General features: G+C 36.2%; 1 protein-coding gene and 1 non-coding gene across 2 annotated transcripts; one reads left to right on the forward strand and one right to left on the reverse strand.

The window, feature by feature from the left end:
• Positions 1-1920: 1920 nt before the first annotated feature.
• Trnad-guc lies at positions 1921-1992 on the forward strand. Its single transcript has one exon. It is a non-coding gene; the product is annotated as a tRNA-Asp (tRNA).
• Positions 1993-6171: 4179 nt separating this feature from the next.
• On the reverse strand, positions 6172-18091 carry LOC6562880. The gene is made up of 11 exons (XM_001988772.3): positions 17393-18091; positions 17229-17312; positions 17030-17143; positions 16544-16740; positions 16355-16475; positions 16146-16280; positions 15745-15876; positions 15271-15414; positions 13424-14046; positions 12564-12730; positions 6172-6569 (listed from the first exon to the last, which is right to left on the reverse strand). The coding sequence occupies exons 1-11, from the start codon at positions 17807-17809 to the stop codon at positions 6499-6501; spliced, it is 2205 nt and encodes a 734-aa protein (XP_001988808.3). The 5' UTR covers positions 17810-18091; the 3' UTR covers positions 6172-6498.
• Positions 18092-22391: the final 4300 nt, after the last annotated feature.

A 22391-nucleotide genomic window follows, 5' to 3' on the forward strand; every position in this document is an offset into this window, starting at 1 on the left:
AAGGATGCCGTAACTGGCACAAGCAGGTCCTCGAGTTGCAGCTAAAAAGTGAACAAATTTGCATGCTAATTAATTGTGTAAAGCTCTTTGAACTAATGCTGGATTGTGGCATGTATGCCTGGGACATATGCCTGGACAACGACGATGTTTCAACAAAATACAAACGATACATGGTATCACAAATTAGTTGCAATAATTGCATCTCCAACTTTCTGTGGCAGCTGTAGAAAAAGTTGTATATTTCAGTTAAGTGTGATGAACTTAGATATGTATACCCTGTACAGAGATGGGTCTTATTTTGTTGTGAACATTTATTATAATTAAGTAGACTCCAAGGCTCTCTTCTTCCTTATATATCATCGACTGTTGATGACTGTTTGCTTTATTCTATGCTCCTTTATATAGTAAGGAGTATAAAAAGCGTAGCTAATTAGGGAATTAAAATTGTTTACTGTCAGTTGACCGCATCCCAATGAAGTAACCGACTCGTTAGCCCGCTTGCGACACTCATCAGTCTCAGTAATTGGGTAAAAAGGTGGTTTACGGTTTTATATTTGATGCTCTCTGTGTAGAGACAAAGACAACTGATTATTAGGGCACCTCGTATTGATTTTATTAGGAAATGTACCAGATGAATTCAATCAATGAATCGCAAAACTTGAACAGAAATTTCTAAGGTAATTCGTTTGGCAAGGACAACATTGAGATTGCATAGGCCAAGGACACGTTGAATGCGTAACAGCATACTGCAAAGACGACAAGGCTTAGTGTTTTATGCACTTGTTCATCAACTCAACTGTACAGCTCATTCATTCACTTTGGGGGCAAACTTCTCAACGCATTCATTTGAAACTGCACTCGTATTTGAATTTCACTCGGAATGCATTCAGGCATTCTGTAAGGCAACTTTTAACCAAAGTCAATGCACACGACTGCCTAACCAAAGTGGTCTGGCAGGCGCCACTTAATTGGGCAGTGGGTGTAGCTTGTAAACGGCTTATTGTATAAGTGGCTGTTAGTGTTCAAAGGCCAATTACTTCAATTCTTGCGATAGTGCTTCACATAAGCATTAACAATTAGTTAATAAATAATTAAGCAAAATTCTTGAGTTAATTACTATTATAGACACAAATTTATATTCATCAATTTATACATTCATATGTATTTATATATACCAAATTTGAATGTCATCTATTTGCAGCCTTAAACCAGATTCATAATATTAACAGGACCTTTGTTATGAAACCTACATATATCACCGCGAATTTGAACGATACAATTTTATATGTGATTCACAAAATATTTCATATGCTTAATAATTAAAAATAGAATGAAAGAAAGTACATTTTGGTAGGCCTGAGCGTAGAGTATTTAACCAAGCCAAGAAATAAAACAAAAAAAAAATAAAATAAAAACTTGTCACCTTGTCATAAGTGGGTATTGAACCGAGTGCCACCAGAGCACGAGTCATCATCTTTACCAGAGCGCCATTGTCCAAAGCCTTTCACGTTGAAATAAGTTAATTTTTTACAACTGCGCATGTCAAATAATACCAAATCCAAACAAAGCCAATCTCTTTGCTTAATTCATACAATAAATGACTTGGAAGCTCACTGGCACGTTTAATGCAAGTTTTCTTGCATTTCTGGTTCATTGAGTAGCAAAGTAGCGGAAATATGTTAATATTAGACAAAGAGCAGGTACGAGAATAATTAGACAAACAAAAAAGATCTGTAGGTAATAGTATTAATATTATGTTTACAAGCAAAGACTTCGGTACTTGAAAGAGGTGCTGCATATAGCTTTGGCTATGTGGGAAATGCATAAATATCTTATAAAATTAATATTAGTATTAAAAGCACATACAGCATATAATGGAACTCTCGCTAATATTTAGCATTTGGCCAGCAGAATTCAACATCCTCGATAGTATAGTGGTTAGTATCCCCGCCTGTCACGCGGGAGACCGGGGTTCAATTCCCCGTCGGGGAGAGATGATAATTTTTTTTAAATTCAATTTATTTTTTTTATGTTTGTTTTATATTTATTTTAGCTGTGAAATATATCTTTTTTTGGAAGTTTAAGTATGTTAATAATATATTCATGATACGCTAAAGGTTTTTAGTAACTACTTATAGGCAAACTTTATTTAGTTTTTATTATGCACTTGCTAAATGTGATCAAAAGTTAGCTGCTAAATAGTCAACGAGGCATAATTAAGTTATTCTATGCTAATTAGTTCACACGACACGATTTGAACTTGTTATGCAAAAAGTCACGTTTTGAACTGAAAATTTGAAAAGTTTTATGCCAAACGTGTTGCAAATTTAGACTTGCTTACAACTCGCTCTATCAAATTTATTTGCCAGACTAAATACTAAGCCGAATAAATGAAGATGACGCTGACAATAAAAGTATGTGGATAATAAAATGCCAAGATAACAAAATGAGAAATGCACCAAAAGTTTGCAGTTGGTATTTGACTTAACATAATCTTTGAGTATGTTTCGAATTTTGTATTTGTTGAAAGCCTCTGAGCTTCCAATTCGTGATCAAAATTGTGTTAAGAATGCGTGCAGTATAATTCAATGTGAATAATTGTCAGAATTAATTATGAGTTTTAAAGATAAAGTAACGCTTTAACGCAATGACTTCATCTATGACAATTTAGACAGTGGCCTAGTTCGCATTTTAGACACCAAGTCCAATTAGTTGGTTCAAAGTTTGCCGCTGTTGGCAACCCTTCCAATGCGGTTTCATTAGTGGCTTTAGTAAATGGATCGACGACTACGTTTCGTTATTATATTTTTTCTATTTTATTCTACTCTCTTGGCGGTTTTCTTTCGCTGCACTGAAAAACTTTCATATTGCCAATTTTCTCTTGCAAAACTTTTTTGTCGACTTTTCTTCTTTGTTACGTATAAATTGCTATCAATTAGTTTAATTGTTTTCAACGATTTTTCTTGTTTTGCAATTTTTCTGCTTCATTTCTTTTGATGACCATTATTGATAAGTTGTGCAATTGTTTTGAAACTGTTGTTAATTGCAATCAAAATCAAAAGCTCTTATGAAATAACTGCGACTACTAAAAACAAAAATTGAAAAGGTATCAATCATTTCTTCTACAGCTCAGACTTAATATTTTTCAGCTGGACTTGTGGCTACATTGAATTCAAGTCAAAAATAGTGTATCCAATCTTAAACGTATTATTATTTTACTGCTATTGAAAATTTGCTCAACGTCTGTATTATTTATTTGAATGTTTCAAGTTGATCAATGTATATTATATTGAAGTGTTCTTCTGTTTCTAAATTGATGTCAAAATTTGTGTGCGTTTCTAAAACTTTGAACAGAATAACCAACCGGATTTATATCATTAATTTATTCTTCGAAAACCGAAAAATGTTCATGATTGTATTCAGAAAAAAGCAAATTTTCTTTACATAGTAGCTGGAGTTTCATCATAAACAATTGTTTCATTCAGCTGTCTCTTAACACTAATTATAAAAGTTTTGTAAGTAACTCTTACACCGCCGCTGAGTAAATTGATTGATGGAAAATACTAAGAACTTTGTGGCAAAACAAACAAAAAAATGTTGCGTGGACAGCTGCAACATTTGAAATTATTACAAAATTAACTGAAAGCTTTTTGTTGCAATGAAGACGTTGGCTACCCCCAAATGTCTCTGTTAACTGGCTAGGTACACCCTGAAAACTAAGCTAGTTCCACATTTGTGCTTGTAGAGTTTGCCGCATTAGCGACGGGGCACATTCCTGTTTCTTTAGTTTTATTTTTTTGAAAATATCCACTTAACATTTCCACCGACTGCAATTGCCACTCTGCAATTTGGTTGTACGTGTGTGTGTATTTGTTTGGGGAAAACACACACACAGTTTAGTCCTGCCCTGCAGACATTTTCTTATATTAACATAATTCGCCCAACAAGAGCCTTGAGCGAGGGCACAATAAAAGTGTTGTGCAATGAAACTAAACACTGTCCACGACGGGTTCTCGATAACTGTGTGATATTCCACAGCTTGTGTGTTCATAAAAGTGGCATAAACGTTTTTATAGCTTTTGCTTTTGCCCCTTTTATTTGAGTATATAATAAAAAAAATGTTTATCTGAATTAGAGCGTTGGGAAATGTGCTGAAATTATAGTCTATTAGACAAGCTTAAAGCGGCGTTGTGGCAAAATATAATACATATTTTGACAGCAAAGTTCACAGTTTATTCGTGGACAAAGTTTAAAGACTCATTTACTAGTCGAGTACTAAATTTCTCACTCGCCTACATATTTTTTAATTGCAACAGAATATCCCATGATTTTGCAGGTATAGTTTTGTTCTTATTGTCACGTTCATTAAGATATCCTCCTTTGGCACTCAGTTTGTTTACTTCACTGCATGTCCTTCGCATTGATGAAAAACTCTGGCTGAGAACATCTTTGTTTACTTTACGGCACAAAACACAATCTGGCAAAAATTCATCATGGTGTCCTGATAATTACGGAACAAAATCTGACATCAGCATAAATGTGCATTGCACAGGTTTATTGATGCTGAAACTTAAGTCTTGCTTGAGTGTTGAATATCCTTGGAGCATTGTAATTTTCATAGCAAGCTCCCAAGCGTTAAAGTTTTCCACATTTTTTGTTATTGTTTTTGTTCTCTCCTTTATGTACATTCAAGTACACTACCTATATCTTAGAATACGCAGAGGTCAGTACAAGGCGTTCAATAAATTATGTCAAAGGTCTTGATTGCAGTGCAGCAGCAGAGGTGAAGCTGGAAATGAATTCGATTTATCTTAAACTCTGCTCGCGTCCAACATGTCGTATGTGTAACAAGTGTTGCACATAAATTTTCCAGTTGGCTGCAAAACTTGCAAGACCACAAAATAAATAAACAATGGAAGTTTCAGTGTAAAGTATTGTTTGCTCCTAGCAGCAAATGGATTGATTTAGTTGTTCGGCTGTGAAAACAGTTGCACAACGAATTTAGAGCAATTTGTTAGCGGAAACCAAAACATTCAACTTCAACTTCAACATTCATCTGTATCACCACATAAATAGTGTATCAATTAACAAGCATTCGCCACAAGTAATTTTTACGCACAGAAATATACAAATACATTATGCCCAAGGATATTTGCATATTTGTTATGCAAGAAATAAAGACAAGAGCAATACCAACTGCATTTGATTTAAATACATCCCTATGTACATATTAGGGTGCTCAAGTATCTGGGAAAAACAATAAACATATCTGTACTATTTCCGCAAAAATTCCAAGCAAAAGTTTTTGCAACTTCTTCCTTATCGTTTGGACAAAGTTTTCAGTAAGTGAACTTCTTAAGTTTATCATCCGAAAGGAGACTAAATAAACATTGCAAATATATTTATATTTGTAAAAATAGCATTTCAGTTAGACATACATTTTTGCTATTTAAATATTACCAAATATAATTAATTTCACAAATGATTAATGCAGAGTCATAATTTAGATTTTAGCATTAATTTTGTAAACGGTTTCAACTGCGACTGCAATTCATCTTTACAAATTCAGTGACGTGGCATGCAGCTCCCAGTCTTTAAAACCTTGTACATGGTATGCATTAGGCTGCACAAATATCTGCTGACTGTAGCATAATTCAAAGCCTGGCACAAGACATTAGGGGCACCCACACTATCAAAGAAGTCAGACACACAGGCAGGCAAGCCCATCCTTTGAATAATGGTTGAATTTTGTGCTGCTGTCTCTTTTTGGCCCCTTTGAGCCTGGAAGCAACTTCGACACTTGGTACTCCATTGCGATATACGCTTGGCTTTCAGCTTAAGCCAAAAATTCTCACAGACAAGAAATTTACTGGCTTCCTGACGCAGCTCAAACTTTCTATAGAAGATGTAAGGGATGTAGGCAAATGGAAATTCCATTATTTCAGCTGCCTTCCTCTTTGCTGCTAGATTGCACAATTCCTTTAGGACTAGTTTTCTTTTTCGGCTTGATGGTATGTTAAATATGAATATTTACATATATAAAATATATATATATATATATACTTGTTTATACAAGTTTTAAATTGAAAATTTGGTGTTGAGATAGAGAGTAAAATTAAATAATTCTTACCAATGATATAATAACAAGAATCAAACACATATCACACATTCTTTATGTCAATTATGTATTCCAAATTTTATTCCAGTTTTAAAAATCTCAAATGTGCTAAACATTAAAGTGGATGAATGATATTTATCCCAGGACTGCAACATCAACATCTGAGGAGATGATCGCCGCTCACTTTGGCCGTTTTAGAGACGGATGCTTGCTAAACGTTACCGGAGGCCTCCACGGGGAGGAAGTGAGTCGACTTGAGACGTCTAATCAATAAGGATCGCGCTGGGATTACCTTGTCGAAGCAGTCAGCAGCTGTGCCCTATGAGGTACGCCTCCATGGCCTCCATGCGATGTTATTGCGCTTACACTTATTTCGAAAATTAATTTAAGTCATACATCAGTTTTTCGGCATTGTTGGGACCTTCGCAGTCAAATGAAGCCATCATGAGTTCTAAAAAAAACAAAATAGAAAACTAACCATTTAATTTGATATAGATATAAATATAGAAATACATATTTATAAAAGGGTTTACTATATATATGTATATAAATATCGAGCAAAGCACAAAAAAAGTGTCCCATTTAGCTGCACCCTGTCCAGCTGCTCAAATAATCTTGTGCTTATATAAATAGTTTAGGAAACGGTTAACACGAGATGACCCGAGCTTATTGTGAACGCCTTGTTGACCTGCGGTCAAGTGTAGAGCAGACGACAGGCGAGAAGCGTTGAAGTGTTTCGTGGTGCCAGGATTGGAACATTTTAATAGAAAAACTAAGGAAGCCAAAAAAACATGGTTTAATATAGTTACAACAAACTGGCTACTGGCCAAAAAAACCAACAAAAAAAAAACACAATAAAATAAAATATGTGTGCCTTGTGTGTGTGTTGAGTGTGTTGAGTGTTGTGTGGCAAAATGTGGCAGACATGTCCGATTCACACCATGAGACCATTAAAATTCCAGAATGATGCAAAGCGCCGCCTTGTTGGTGAGCTTTGGTCAACAGCTGTGTTCTTGACTTGCCACAGAATGCCACGGGTTGTCCCTTCTTGTCCCCGGCCCCCGCCCAGTGTGTTTATAGGATTTGTGCCCGCATGCTCGACCAGAAAAACTAGAGAGATTCACACACATGCAACGAACATTTTCAAATCGCATACAAAAAAAAAAAAGAAGAAAAAAACGAAAAAAAAAAAGAAAAGGTTGCCATTGTTTGTGAAAGGATTAAAGTCTTGGTTATGGTATCTACTTTTTCCTTGTTCAGTTTTAATAGAGTCGTGAACGTAAATATTTGTACTGCACCTTCAGGAGATGAAAATTTGTGGAGCGTTGGCATCGTTGCTGCCTTGATTTTCACCATTGTATACACCAACCACATCCTGATAGCTCTTGACGAATATTTCAAGTGTTGAGCCTAACAAGCGGTTATATAGATCGTAAACACAATAAAGCGTATATGGCTTAAAACTCTCATGCTATTTTTTTGGCATGCACTCTGCACATTCTAACCGCAACTTGATTGCTATGTAGATTCAAGTAAATTGTTGATTATTATTCATGGAAAATAGTTGCAAAAATACTCCGTTTTTAGTGACATTTTTAAGGCTTTGATTGCAAACTACTCTTCTCTGCTCTGTTCAATTTTAAATAGATATAGAAAGAGAGAGAGAGAGAGAGAGAGAGAGAGAGAGAGAGAGGGAGAGAAGGACTTACAAGTTTTCTTAGCGCTAATTTTTGAAAATCGGTTAAGCTTTGACGAACTTATGGCATTTCCACTACTATATTTGTGAATAGAATTTGTACATGAATTTCGACACAGAATCTCGTTTTCAAATTTAATTGCAATATTAATATGGATTTTAAATCATGAATAAATTGCCTTAGTTTTTGAAAACCGGTTGAGTTTTGACGAAGTTATGACATTCGAATAGTTGGAACCATTCACACTGCTATTTCTTGGCTTACACTTTAGCATGAATTTCGTCCTTGAATCGCAATTTCTAATTTGAATGCAGTATCATATTAATTTAATTATATCCTATATAATCAGTTATTAACGCTGTGCAAATGATTTCACAAGCACCTTGCTTAACACCACATTGCATAATTTTCCGGACCCAGACGCAATTCGAAATGAATTTAAAATTAATTAAGATTAAAATTATAAATGTGTAAATGTAGTTGCTTGACTTCTATTCCCAGCTATTTGGGCATGTTGCTAATGAGCACAATGGAAATTTCAGAACATTCATACATATGTATGAATCCAATGTACAAATTCAACTTGGATGTCGCTTTTATCAGCATGGAATTCAGTGGCTTGTTTGTTGTTTGTTTGTGGCATTCGAGTTCTGCAGGAGCTGGACATGAATAATGGCTTCCTTATTTGGACAACAAAAGTACAATTGATTGGATGATTTTAATGAAAATTTGACTTAGGCTTTGCCAACGTAAGTGTTAAATGGGCTCTGCCTTTGCCGTGACATTTGTCTCTGTGGTATGCATAAAATTGCCATACAAATTGGCATTAAGTTTTGAAATTTTGTAATAACCTTCTGCCACACACACTCACAGGAGGAATTGTATGTAAATTCTAGTTGTGCATTTCATAAATGTAGATTGTTCAATTTGAAATTCTTCAGAACGGTTAAGCAAACACATATGTATTATTCATTTTTCACACCATTGCTTTGCTTATTCAGTTTTTGCTAAACTCATTTTGTTTTCGCAGACTGCGTGCTCAAATTTTAGCTTGTCTCTGGCCAGATATGCAGCCTTTTCTATATATAGCCAAATAGCGTTGACATTAAACATTGTGGATGAGTGTGTGCTTTTGTTGGATGTCTCCCGACACGTCCGACGTTAGCACGCCTCAGTCTGACAGTTGCTACAACACAGACAGGCAGCTCCAGAGTTACAAGGATTGCAAGGAGTTGGAGGACTCAACATTGCTTTCAAGTAGCAGCCGCTGGTTGCCTACATCTCAAGATGACTCAGCGTTGAAGTTGGTTATTACAATGCTTGTTAATATGATTAAATCTATACAAGAATAGCATGAGTAATGCATGTTGCACCAGTTGAGTTGTATTTCAAACTGATTTTTATCCTTCAGTGATCTGCTATAATTATTATATAAATCCCAAATGATGTACTGCTCTTTCTATTTATATATTTCATATTTTGTTGTTCACTTGTCATATTTTTACTTGCTGAGAGTTTCGTCAAAGAAAAAAACACTCATTAGCCTTAATTCATGGTAAATCCTGTTCACTTTTCGAGAGTACAGAGAAGATATTTTTAGCTTAATAAGGCTAATTAGTTGATATCCCACTGTTATTCTCCCATTTGTACCTTGAACTGTACCTGTCATTGCTGCAGAGCTTAAGTTAAATATGTTGGAATTACATTTATTTCAGTTGTGGCCGTATAATTTCTGGCTTTGCAGTCAGTTGCCGCTTCAATGAGTACTTGTTGTGAAAATGTTTGGCTTAGCAAACACAGAGTGAGGATTTAAAAAACCCATAAAAAATAATACTGGAAAAGCTATTTATAAATGTCTGCTCAACTACTGCTTGTATCATGATTTTGTGCTTATAATGCCAGATGTATTCCGCAAGAATGGAAATACGCGGCTATTCCAAAAAAAAGAAGGTGGAAAGCCAAAAGAAACCACATAAATGTTAAGAGCGTACAACAGGTGAAAATCTCTTTGGGACTCGGAATCATCATGTGAAGATATTTCATTAATATTTATACCATGAACTTTTCTTCTTTATTAATAGCCAAGATAAAGTTTTCATCCATTAAAAATCTCTCTCATGTTGAAGATTATTAAATTCAAATTTACTTCAAGCTTTAAGTTTATATTGACAGTTAATTTACCGCATGTTTCTCTGGAGTTCTCAGTTGCACTTAATTTTGTTAATCAAAAAATGGTTCAAGCACTATTCTCACAGAATTATGCTCAGCTGGCTTAGAAGTATGCTGTTGAGTACTTTAAGCCACTTTTCGTTTCTCAATTGGGCTAAGGTAAATCCAGCCAGATAAAATACATTTTTGAAATTCCAGAGCTGTGCAAATTTCTTAGGTAACAACGAAAATGACTTGACTAGAAAAATATTTATTTATTTATTTATTTATAGTGGGCAAGCAGCGATGGCAAAAGCTGCATTCAAAGTGACAGGAAACTTTCGGTGACTTCTTTTGCATTTCTCGTCGCTGACGTCAGCGTCAAGTTTGGTAAAACTTCTTAGCTGAGGGATACTTTTTAGTTTTGCGGCACGATGTAAGCTGGTTTAGAAGAAGGCCAAAAACAAAGAAAAAATGCATACTACCGGAAAATAAGTGGTTTTGCGCCCGACAACTTGAGAATAGTTTCCTCGCATCAAAAATTTGTCGAAAAATATGCAATTCGTTAGCTAAGCTGGTACCACTTTTTAAGCGATTATAAAATGCAATAAATTCCACATTTTATCGTTTTCAAAACAACATTTATGTGCTTCAGCATCTCACTTGTAGAAAGTTCTTAAAAACTCATGGCTTATTTACGCTTTCATTCAAGTCTCATTGTTCGGCAGGATAAACTTTTGTCATCATATTTCATCTTCTTACAGTTCTCATACATTTACCAAGCAGAGTGAAACATTAAAAATTCTTCTCTATAAGTTTATAAATTGCATTTACCTCGCAATGAGGCACACATCCAGCATTTAATAAACTTTTCGTAAGTCTCGAATGCAACTGAGGCTTGATATTGGAATGAAAACGACAAAAATCTGAACCGAACCATAAGTTTTCATTCTTTTGCCCATGTCGTTGCCAGGATGCGCTTATGCACCAACAATTTTTTTTCTTTATTTTATTTTTTTTTCTTTTTGTGTACGACTTTGTTGTTTGTCGCCTGTGGCAAGGCCTTCAAAGTATCTTACGCTTCCTGGGTTTATAATGAGTTCGGTCTATGTGGACCTTTCATTTCAGCACTATGGCTGTTTTTTTTTCCATCACTTTTGATGCTGCTGTCACTGGTGCTTTATAGCTTTGCCTCATCCTCTGCCATTGCCTTTGCTTTTGCTATTGCAGGCAGCACTGCTGTTTCTGTGTGCACATTCCGTGAAAAATATCTCAACGTGCAGGTCGTTCTGACAGCTCAAAGAAGGACTTAAAAACTTTGTTGTGCTCTGCCATCACAACACGTGGTGTTATTGCATGTAGGTGTTGTTGTCACCGTCGTTGTTATGACGAAATCGCATTATAGCCGTGTCCTTCAGTGCCTGTTGAAAGACTTGTTATTCTTCACTGTATTTACTTTTGAATTCACAAGTATTTCCTAGACGTCACTGCGCATTTGTTTGTGCATGCGTTTCAAAACCAAAAAAAAAAAAACAAAAAATGAGACACTTCTCTTAAGATTATTACATTACGCACCAAAAACTAACTTTGTTAGTATTGCAGCTTTATTCATATGCTTCATAAAAATCCCCTTTAACGACGAATATCAAAACATTAAACCGAACTTTGAACCGAAGCTTGAGGCACTGGGGCACTGGGGCGGAAATGAATTGTTGTTCAAAAAGAACAAGCAGCTAAGAGCAGAAAATGCCCATTCAAATTGTGTATAAAATTAATGAAACCCTTTTGTGGTCATAAAGTGTTTCTTCTGGCGTTTTATTGCGGTTATTCATTTAAATTAATTAGCAACAAATTGCTTTGCAGTGGTGCAAAGTGCAAAAGGGATTGCAAATTATTGCCAGCGCCACAACTCAAAGCGTACTTAAAGAGGTTGAAAGTGTGTGTTTCACAATAGTCTTGCATTAATCAAATAGTTTAATTCTGTGCACAGAATGCTAATTGTCAAAAATGAACTATAATCGCAATTAATAATGGGCGAGAATATAATTTGTTAAACAAAAGATAAGCTGAATGAGAAGAATATTACAATCCAATGAGATATTTATATTTATATAAGTATTTATATATATTTGTCATATTGTTAAATGTGTTGCGTTGTGCGTATTCGATTCACGACACGCAGCCAACTCTGCTCGGGAAGTGTCATCGTGACAAGTTTTTTCTAGCTAAGGTTTCTTGCTTTCATTTTAATTGCCTCACTTGTAGAATTGCGCTCAATGTGTGCTGCGACAACTGCACTGCATTTAATTTTTCATTTTAAAAATGTAAGTAGCACGAATAAACACGCTCACACACGCACACACGCACATGCTCATTTATACTGGCACTTGTCCGTGCCACTTGAAGTCATTGCCAGTTGGCCGAGGTGCACTTAAAGTTTCCACCAAACAAACTAACAAACACTAAATTGCCGACTTGAATTCATAAAAAAACGCGGAAAATGCGATAACGCATGTGGCAAGTACTAGAAATAAAATGTTGAAGTCAAAGTTCCTATTGTGAGTGCTCTCGAGCAAAGTTTGACTTACAAAATTACTTACCGGCTTCGCCAAGTTTTGTTGTTCGCTGCATATGGTTGCAGAAGTGCTCGTACTCGCCACTAGATGGCGCCTGCGTTGATTTCATTGCCTGCATGTGCTTGGTAAAAGCACCGACAATGGCCGCCATTCGATCGAAGGCAATCACATTGATGTGGCCATTTGGTAAACTGCAAGCGGCAAGCGGGCAGGGAAAGAGAGAGAGAGAGAGAGAAATATAAATTGGTTGCAATTGCGGACACTATGCTAATTTGAATGCGGAAACCGTTAGTAGCATGTTCCCGTTTAAATATGCACAGCTTCAATTTAATAAATAGTTCAATTTTATACGACTCGCTATCCAAAATCATTAGTTTTTATGGGTTTTGATGTGTGATCGGAAAAGCATTTGAAGTTTAGGCAACATATAATTTCATATCAGAATACGTCATTGAAAATCGTTCAACAAATTATTTATGCGCTGCTTGATTATTTTATCAATTAGGGTTTAGGGCTTATTGGCCTTACTGGCAGTTGTAAACACATACATTAAGCAATAAAATCATTAGGAATACGAGGCAGAAGTCAGAGCAGACCAATTTGTTGAGTTCTTAATGGTATATAAAAAGGATATGTGTGCTACCGAAATTCAAACAAATTTACTCATTGAATAAAAAAGATAAGCAGAAATTGCTAATTAATTAGTGTGAAGTGATTTGCAGCGCTATCAGTTATTTTTCCACACTGCTGAGCCTTGAATTGAAACCACACCAGATATTAAAATGCAAAATAAAAAACAATTACGTATGCGCCATGTAATTCAACTTTCATGTAATTTCATGAAATTGGACAGGTAAAGTGTAATGCATTCACAAAAAACTCACCACTGCAAACAGTTTTCTCGTTCGGCAAGTGCCAATTTAACAATATCCGCAAACACTGGTATAACAACCCAATCATTGGGTTTGCCACAAACTGTTGTTGCTGCTGCTGCTGCTGTTGTTGTTGTTGTTGTTGTTGTTGTTGATGTTGTGGCTGCTGCTGCTGCTGCTGCTGCTGTTGCTATGTTTGCAGGTGTAGCTGCTTCTACATTGCCACTGCTGTTTGCCACTGGCACCTCTAGCGATGACTGTTCCAGTGCATTCAATCCGGAAGTGCCTATTATGCCAACCGGCTGCCCTTTGGCATTTGTCGAGGACTTCGCATTCAAGTCGTCCAGGGATGATGATGAGGTTAACGTTGTTGTTGCTATTGTTGTTGTTGTGGCTGCTGCTGCTGCTGCTGCTGCTGCTGCTGCTGCTACTTCAACTGCTGTTGATGATGTTGCTGATGAGTTTTGCGTTATCGATAAAGCGGCTTTGGCCTGACTATCAGTCTTAAGACTTTGCTGCTGCTGCTGGAGCTGCTCATTTAGAACGATTGCCTGTTTCTGCCATAAATGGCCATGTCCTTCGGCATGCCGTTGCATGCAATCCAATTGTTGACATGTCACTTGTAATTTGCTCCACTGTAATAAAATAGAAATACGCACATAAATAAACAGTATGTGTGTAAAAGTCTGTGTGTGTGTGTGTGTGTGTGTGCAAGTTGTATTCCATCCAAATGGAAAATATCTTTAATTCGTTTTATTTGTGTTATTTGTGCCTTGTTTTCGGGCGCTGCTGTAAAAGTTTATGGTTTTGTTTGTGCCCCAGTTTTATGTCTGCAATTTGCGCTTATCGAATTTTATGGTGCGACATTTGGCTTTGCCTTAGATAAGATTTTAATTTGGATATATACACCCTAATGCCGAAATAATTACAACGAGTGTAAAGTTCAAAATGTGACCATATCTTTTAATTTATTTGCTTTACAATATTTAAATTGTTTCGCTGAAACTGTTTATTGTTTATTTCAGCAAGGAATGCTATTCCTTCTATTTTTACTCACTTGGCATTTTTAATTGTTCTTGACATATTTATGGTTATCGTCGTAGTGCTAGTCATAAAATGTTCTGTGGCACATGCAAGTACCCAAAAAAAAGCCAGACAATGCAAAAATGCTCCATGCAAAGCTCTACGGATTTGCTAGTCCCTTAAACTTTTCCATGTGCGCAATTTATGCGTTACAGAAAAAAAAAAGATGATAATAATAAAAAAGAATGATATAAAAATGAATTCTCAGCCAGCACTTCACAATAAATAAAATGTGAGCCAAAGGCATTTAAAGCAGCTAAAAGTTTGCATCAACGTCAATAGAAAAGTGTTAGCCGTTAGTTAGAGACTGCATGGCAGAAAGGCATCCATTAACTAATTGCAGAGCTTGTTATGAAAACTAGCTTCAGTTGCCACGAAATGAATGCACAACTAAAGCCGAGCACTCAATGTGCCCCATTCAAGCATTTTGCGGGCGACATGCCAAGTAAATAGGCAAAAGTAGCAAATATATAAATTTGATGAAAAATGTGCCAACGCAGCGTGGGCAAACTGTGAAACTGTGGTTTCCACGTTTTGGCTTTTCCATTTTCTTTAATTTTGCTTGTCACTTGTGCTTTGCAGTGGTCTGCCCATAATCAACCAGCCTTATAAATAGCATTAAAGTCAAATTAAATTGCCTAACTATGTTTGCAGTAAACTGCTTAAGAATTTTGAGCACATTTAATGTCTTGATTTAATGCCAAATTATTAACAATGAGGCATGCATAATACCACCAGCATCATTGAGGTAATCATATGTTTATGCTGTCACTCACCGTAATTTTCAGCCGGGCTATGGCTGGTGACTCCAGGGATTCCAAAATGGCCGTTGCACTATTATAGTTGCCCACAAGTAGGCAATATTGGGCAACGCCGCTCCAAAGCTCCACAGTCCGACTGCGCTCCTCAATTCCGGTGCACTGGAAACCAAGATGAGTGTGATTATTTGTTGTTGCTGTTTTCTTGACACAATACAGTATGCGAACCACGTCACTTCACTAAAACTTTAACGAGTCACTTATGCAGCCAAACTGCCAAACTGCCAAACTGCCGATGGCCGAGTTACGAGCAGCATAAATTATATGCCAGCTTGTCCTGTTTGACTATGCAAATGTCGCATGCAAGTCGCTCAGTTGTTGGTCCATCAACGGACATCAAGCTCGGCATATTTCACAGGCATGGGAGATTTTAATTCAATCCACACCGACCTGCTGCCAAAAGAGCAAGCCAGTACGGCTCTAAGTGCTTACCTGTAGTATCTCATTGCAGACAAACAGACGCAGACGTGCCGACCAATCCAGATACGTTTCCAGATTACAAGTCTTCTTTGGATCCTGGGCACCCGGTGGTCCCGCCGATGAGATTGGTTGGTCCCATTTCTTCTGCGTGTGTGAGAAGATGGGTACAAAAACAGTCAGCAGTGCTAATGAAGCAGCTTGGCATCATTTTATTTACATTACAGGTGAGTTTGATGTATTCTTTTAATTGCACAAGTTGAGCTTATTTACTTGTAATAAAAATATGAAATATAATTTAAGTGATTTGAATTTCAATATCCAATTAATAATTAAATAAAAATGTGTTTAATTTCTCGACAATTCTCATTTTTGTAAATATTTTCTGCATTTAGGAGTACTCGCAATCAACCGACCTGCTTATCCAACAGCACCATGCTGCTGCACTGCAGAAACTCCTCCGGACCGATGTGCTTGGCCAGCTTCTTCTCCAACCTACACAAGATTTGTGCATATTGGGTGGCTGTTGGGCAGTTGATTGGTACAACGAGCTGTCGATTAGCCAGACATAAAAGTGGTCAACATGTTGGTTGGAGCCGAGTATGGATTGATTGGCAGAGTTTACCTTTTCGCTGGTTGTCTGGCAGGCACGCAGATCGGCCTCGTGTTTCTCTAAATCAGTCAAACGTTTAAGTAAGGCACTTAGTATTTGGGAGACAACGGCTTCCAAATGTGAATCGGAACATCTACAAATGGGCAAATTGTTTATCTTTTAGCTGGGGAAGCATAACTAATCAATTATATATGCACTCACCTGGCAACGATATGTTTTACATGATTCATCATGCGTTCATCACGATAATCATATGGGAATTGTTGCGTCCACTCGGCAAGCAGGGCAACAAATGTCTCCAAGCATTTGCCATGGGACACCGATGCCAACAGTTTGCCGAGCAGTTCATGTGGTCGCAGAAACAAACGTGATGATAATAAGAATGAGAACAGAAATTCCTGCAAAAGACAAACACAAGTCAGAGATTAGTGCAACTCAAACAAAGCTTGATTTCGCTTAGTTTAGTGGCACACTAAGTATACAAATATACAAATATACACAGACATGGCTAGAAGCCAATTCCATTAGCTTAATTTTTCAGTTATCGTCCTTTTTACTACATCAGCTTTTACTCGTTTACATTTTTACATTGTCGACTTGTTTGCTTGTCTCTTTTTTCCTTTGTGGTTTGTTTAATATTTTTGTTACAATTTAATATATATATATATTTTTTTTAATATCTCTTACCTTATCTAAATCAATGACATTTATGGGATTGAGCACCTCGGGGAATGCGTCCAGCGGGCCAGAAACTATTTTACCATTTATGTACATAATGCCACCGGAACCCAAAACCGAGCTCTGGAATAAACAAGCACCAACAATGCAAACACCACAACAATTTTCCAATAATGTATAAAATTTGAAAACAATTCTGGTTGCATACCTCAAAGTTGATATCACATTGGCTGCGCTTGTGCGAATTTGTGGGCACATCATATTGAACAATATCATCCCTGGCAGTGAGTGGCTGCCCATGCAAATAATAAATAATTGCATATGAAATTGGGGCAATTGGAGCAATCAATCGATACTATGGATGATCAATACCTTTAAATCCTGCTGAAATCCTAATTCCAAATCATGTGCACTCAATTGTTCGGCACTGTGACGACGTCGCAATCGCAAGCGTCCCTCGTTAAACCATCCCAGGTTCAAGCCATAGTTGTAAAGCTGGCCCGCTTCCGGTGTCGAATTGAGCAGAAAAATGCCCACATCCGGTTGAGGTGTGCCACAGCAGGCGGCATTATTATCGTCGTCAACATCGTCATTATCATCATCATCATCATCAGCGCTCGATGCCGAGCTGTTCTCCGTGCTATTGTCATGACATACAGCTCGTCTTCTGCTCCGTTGGCGACATTTATCACGATCCCGTTGACCGCGCGACTTTTGCAGCACGGTTTGCTTGCAGCGCGTGCCACAGACGATGGCTGATATCTTACTGGCATAAAAGTACATCGCCATGTGTCACGTTTGGGCTGCCGTTGCCCGTAGCACGCTCATGTGGTTGTGTGTTGAGTGCTGGTTGTTCTTAATGCACAGGCACGCCCCAAACAGTTGGCGAGCTGTCGATGCTCGATGCCCGGCTCAGGAATGCAGCAACAAAGTCGCCTGCACGTCCCTAAAATGCGTCAGGTGCGTGTGCAGTCAAATGTCATTCGCAGCGAGGATGATGAGTTGCAGCTGGGATTTAAGCTTGCAGTTCGACATATTTGTGTGACATAATTTGTGACGGTGCTGCTGATGCTGAAAAGATCAATAACAAAATCCAACTGTAAAAAATTGGTTGCCGTTAAGGACTCGCTGACGCGGCAACAAGTAACAAGTTGCGGTCAATCGCAGCACATTACTCATACGACGCGTAGCTCATAAAATCACACACACACACACCGACACACACTGAGTAAATCACATCCGTTAGGCTAGGAATATTATCCCTTTGGGTACACTTGGGCCCACCCATCATGCCACAGATTCCGGTCTGTGTGTGCGTCATCAATAAGGGCGCATCTTTTGGGGGGTGGACAGATTTCCGATTCAATGTTTGCCATCAACTTTGGCTGTGCACTTGCCCAGAAATCTCTTACACAAAATACGCTGCTTCGCAGAAACATGCTTACATATTTATGAATCACCATACCTATCAGCTATAAGACTACTCTATATATATTATATACAAATTCACATTTTGTTTTGATATATTAAAGTGCACTTTAGTTGCCATAAATTTTGAACTAAATACAACACAACAATTATTTGTTTTTGAAATAGAAACTTGCGCTTTTACTTGATTTAAATATTTTAATAATCCTAATACCTAAATAGATTATACAAATACTATACTAAAATTGTATATTCTACTCATGTTTTCAATTTTAAATCCACAAATATCAATGTTATTGCTCGTAATCCTTGGAGCAAATCCGAATACACGAGCACTTCAAGGAAAATATGATACACAGCAGTTTGTCGCAATAAAAATCAACAGCAGCGCGCCAATGTCAGTCATTCTGTGACATATTTCATAATATATTCATTAGGCATTCGATATGCTACGGCATGAGTGTTCTCAGAGATCAGACTCGTGCGTCTATCGATACATACTTCTTTATGTATTTATGGAAATGTGATTTTTATGCACACCTCACCCACCTCTGCAGCTGCTGATTGAAATGAGAGTTTCGATTGCTGTTAAGTCAAATCAAACACGGATTTCTTTTCATATTTATTTCCAAGTGTCGCGGACAGACTGATAACTGATGCGAGAGTTTTATAATAATATTTGTAAAGATTGCCATTTTATATTGATTAAACATTAACATTGATTCGTTTTGACAAACGGAGCGTAGACTGATATTGATGGTTTTGTCGTTTATTCACACATTAAATGCATTTCCATTTCGTTTGACTGAAAAGTGTAAAAAACATGTTCAAAATAAAATACTACAATTTTATAAAAAAAATATATAAATTTAAATTCTGTATACAATTTTTATCTGTCAAAGGGTAATTTGCAACTAGCTTTTTAAACTGATTTTCTCAAGATAGATAAGATAAAATGAAAGAAAAGGATATAGGCCTACATAGCCTTCTTTATATCTACATATTTATACAGATTTTTACATTTTGTGTAGCCTACTTTTGGGGGCTGGACATTCTGCTGTTGAACTGTGCACATAACTCATAATATGTTGTGTGCCATAAGCTTGGACTTGTAGTTTGTTATGCCAAAAACTTGCCCCTTTTTTTCTGTTAACAAAAAGATTGGCAATAAAATAAATCTTATGTCAGAAACTTATTAAAATTCCAATCATGCTTACGGCGATTGCGTGCTCAACATGTCGTAGCAGATAGAATACACATATATATAATATATATATGTGTATGTACGATATATATATGTCAGTGCTGTCACATGGAATGTTTTCAATTTGAATATTGACAGCGCAACTGGTCCAGCTAATCCCAACACAGCTCATTTCAATATTTTCATCTTCTTTTCGATTGGCTGCCCAATAATATTTGCCCCACATATGTTATATATCTATATATAAATATATATACATGTATATATATATGTATATATATTTTTATGTCCCTTCAATGGCACTGCCAACGCCTCCAGCATTGTCTACACTTTTGTGCTCGAGTGCACGGAAAATATCAATCAATTACATATCGACCAACTTGTCCAGCCCAAAGCGTAACAGCGTACATAATTGGGGCACACGGCAGAGGAATGTGGCCCGTGTAGGCGTGTAGGCGTGGCACTGACAATTGAGTGATAGTCACATAACTATGTCCTGACTAGATGAATATTAGATGAACTCATCGAGTTCAGAAACTTGTTTATTTATGAGTATTTCTGATGGAATTTCTATGCTCATATTCGCACCTTTTCCCAATCTTTTTTCCATGTTTATTTTAGCTCATTTTGATTTACTACTTCCAATTTTTTGTTCTGCGAAATATTAAAAAAAAATAAATATAGTACAATGTGATTTATTTGCATTGCTCGTTTTGTTTTTGTTGGTTGATGAACGATATTTACAATCTCAACATAATTAAATTATTGAATATTATGCATGCATTTGTTGAATGTGAATCCATTACTGAGATTACATATTGAATATTAAATTTTAATTCGACTTGGCAAAAAATGTGTTTACTGTTCCATTGCTAATTAAATTTAAAATTATTCTTTGTAGGTAATTAAATGGAATTAAAATAATGAATAGATTCTGTACATATACATTACACAACAATGCTAATTAAATCTCATTTTTTATAAAATGAAGTTCAAAGTTCAAAGTGCACATTGCATATTTTCTTTATTTTTATTATTATTTTTTTTCAACTTCAACTTGAAAAAATCATTATTGCGGTGGTCATGGAGAAGAAGAGCAGCTGCTAAAAAATTCTGAAATCTATTAGCATAAAGCAGATTGAAGTAAACTTATGCTGACGATGTTGTCAACAAGGACAACAACGGCAACAGTGCCAACAAACAACAAACAACAACTGATAATAATGACAACAAATTGTAATTTGTTGCGCGGTTTCCCTAATAGGAATCGAGCGGAAAGCAAACTTTGTGTAGATAAATAAAAAGAAAAATGTTTTTACATATTTTTTCCAGCGTGCAAAATGCATTTGCTCTAATTTGAATACTGGGCAAGCTGACAAGTGACAAATACGACAGCTTCCTTATTTCCCAAAAAACCCGCGTGTTTAAAACGTACGAAAATATATTAAATTCAAATACTGAACAAAATTTAAAATGTCAATGGATTTTTTTTTTTTTTTCTTTTTTAAATTTGTTGCAATTGTATTTATTTTCTTACTGGCATTTAAGTCGACCGCCAGCTATTTGCTCAAGCTTTTGGCTTTAAGATGATGTTTTCGATAGGGGATTTTGGAAAACATTTGCAATCTATTTAAAGACTTGTAGCTTGCATAAAACTGAGCAACATATTTTATTTATGCTCGTATTTCTTATTTTTGGGTTCTCGCTTTTGTTTTACTTTCCGCTCTGTCGATTATCTACACTTGCCATACTTGACTTGACTTGACTTGATGTTCACTTTAGTTTTATTTGTGCTGTTTATTGTCCTTTGTGCCAAACAAAATGTTTTCCATTGTGATTTTAACTCGTTTGTTTTCACTTTGTTTTTCGCTTTAGACGATTTCATATCAGATGCCATATTAGCTTTGCAATTTCTTTAATTACGCACGATACGAAGTACAAAAAGGCGCCTTTAATAATAAAATGAATCATTTTGTCACCTTTTTTTTCAATTTTTTTGTCTGCCCACAATCAACTTTGGCATTAGATTTAATTAGCATTTGTCTTGGACCCGGAGTGCCAATAAAAAAAGTCTCAAAGTTTTAAAAGTTTCATCGACTTTGCCGCTGTTTAAACAGTTAAACGCCTTTAATGATGTTGGCCCTTATAGAGTAAACTCGAATGGCACCTTCAGCTACAATTTTAGAGTTTGTTCATGACACATTTTCGGATATGGCTTCCAACTTTTGGGCTTGGCTGACAATTTTCATTAGCAACACGACTCAAAGCGAAGAAAATGCGTTAAAGAAACTTCAACAAAAAAAATGACGCAAAGCTAAAGAAAACAAACAACATTTTTGGTTGACTTTTTGTAGGTCGTCAAAAATCTGTATGTGCAGCAAAAAATATTTGATAAAATTTGCATTTAGGTCAGCATTAAATATTTTACTTAAGAAATATTTATTTAATTGCTTTCCTTAACAAATTGGGTGTGTTGAGCGCACTTAAGATAAGTAAAAATAAGATAAATAAATATCTCAAAGTCTCGAATGATATATATATATATATCTGATATTTGTATATTATAGCCATAAATATATTTAATAAGAGATTATTGTACTCAGCTACTAGTTTTTGATGATTCGTTCAGCTCATTCCAACTTGCCTGATATCTCGGTCTCCATAATTCTAAGCAAATACTTTAAGACAAACATAGCAGAACCTCGAGAACCATTTAACAGACGAAGAAAACATTAATGG

The sequence above is a fragment of the Drosophila grimshawi genome, unplaced genomic scaffold, assembly GCF_018153295.1.
Source record: "Drosophila grimshawi isolate 15287-2541.00 unplaced genomic scaffold, ASM1815329v1 contig_1377, whole genome shotgun sequence".
NCBI lineage: Eukaryota > Metazoa > Arthropoda > Insecta > Diptera > Drosophilidae > Drosophila > Drosophila grimshawi.

What these genes read in the sequence shown, in the direction of transcription:
- LOC6562880 (XM_001988772.3), bottom strand. Translation starts at nt 17,809, where the DNA reads ATGGCGATGTACTTTTATGCCAGTAAGATATCAGCCATCGTCTGTGGC. An exon ending in GCCAGACAACCAGCGAAAAG is followed by an intron (nt 16,281 to 16,354) that starts GTAAACTCTGCC and finishes GCTAATCGACAG; the next exon opens with CTCGTTGTACCAATCAACTG. An exon ending in TAGCCCGGCTGAAAATTACG is followed by an intron (nt 14,047 to 15,270) that starts GTGAGTGACAGC and finishes ATTTTATTACAG; the next exon opens with TGGAGCAAATTACAAGTGAC.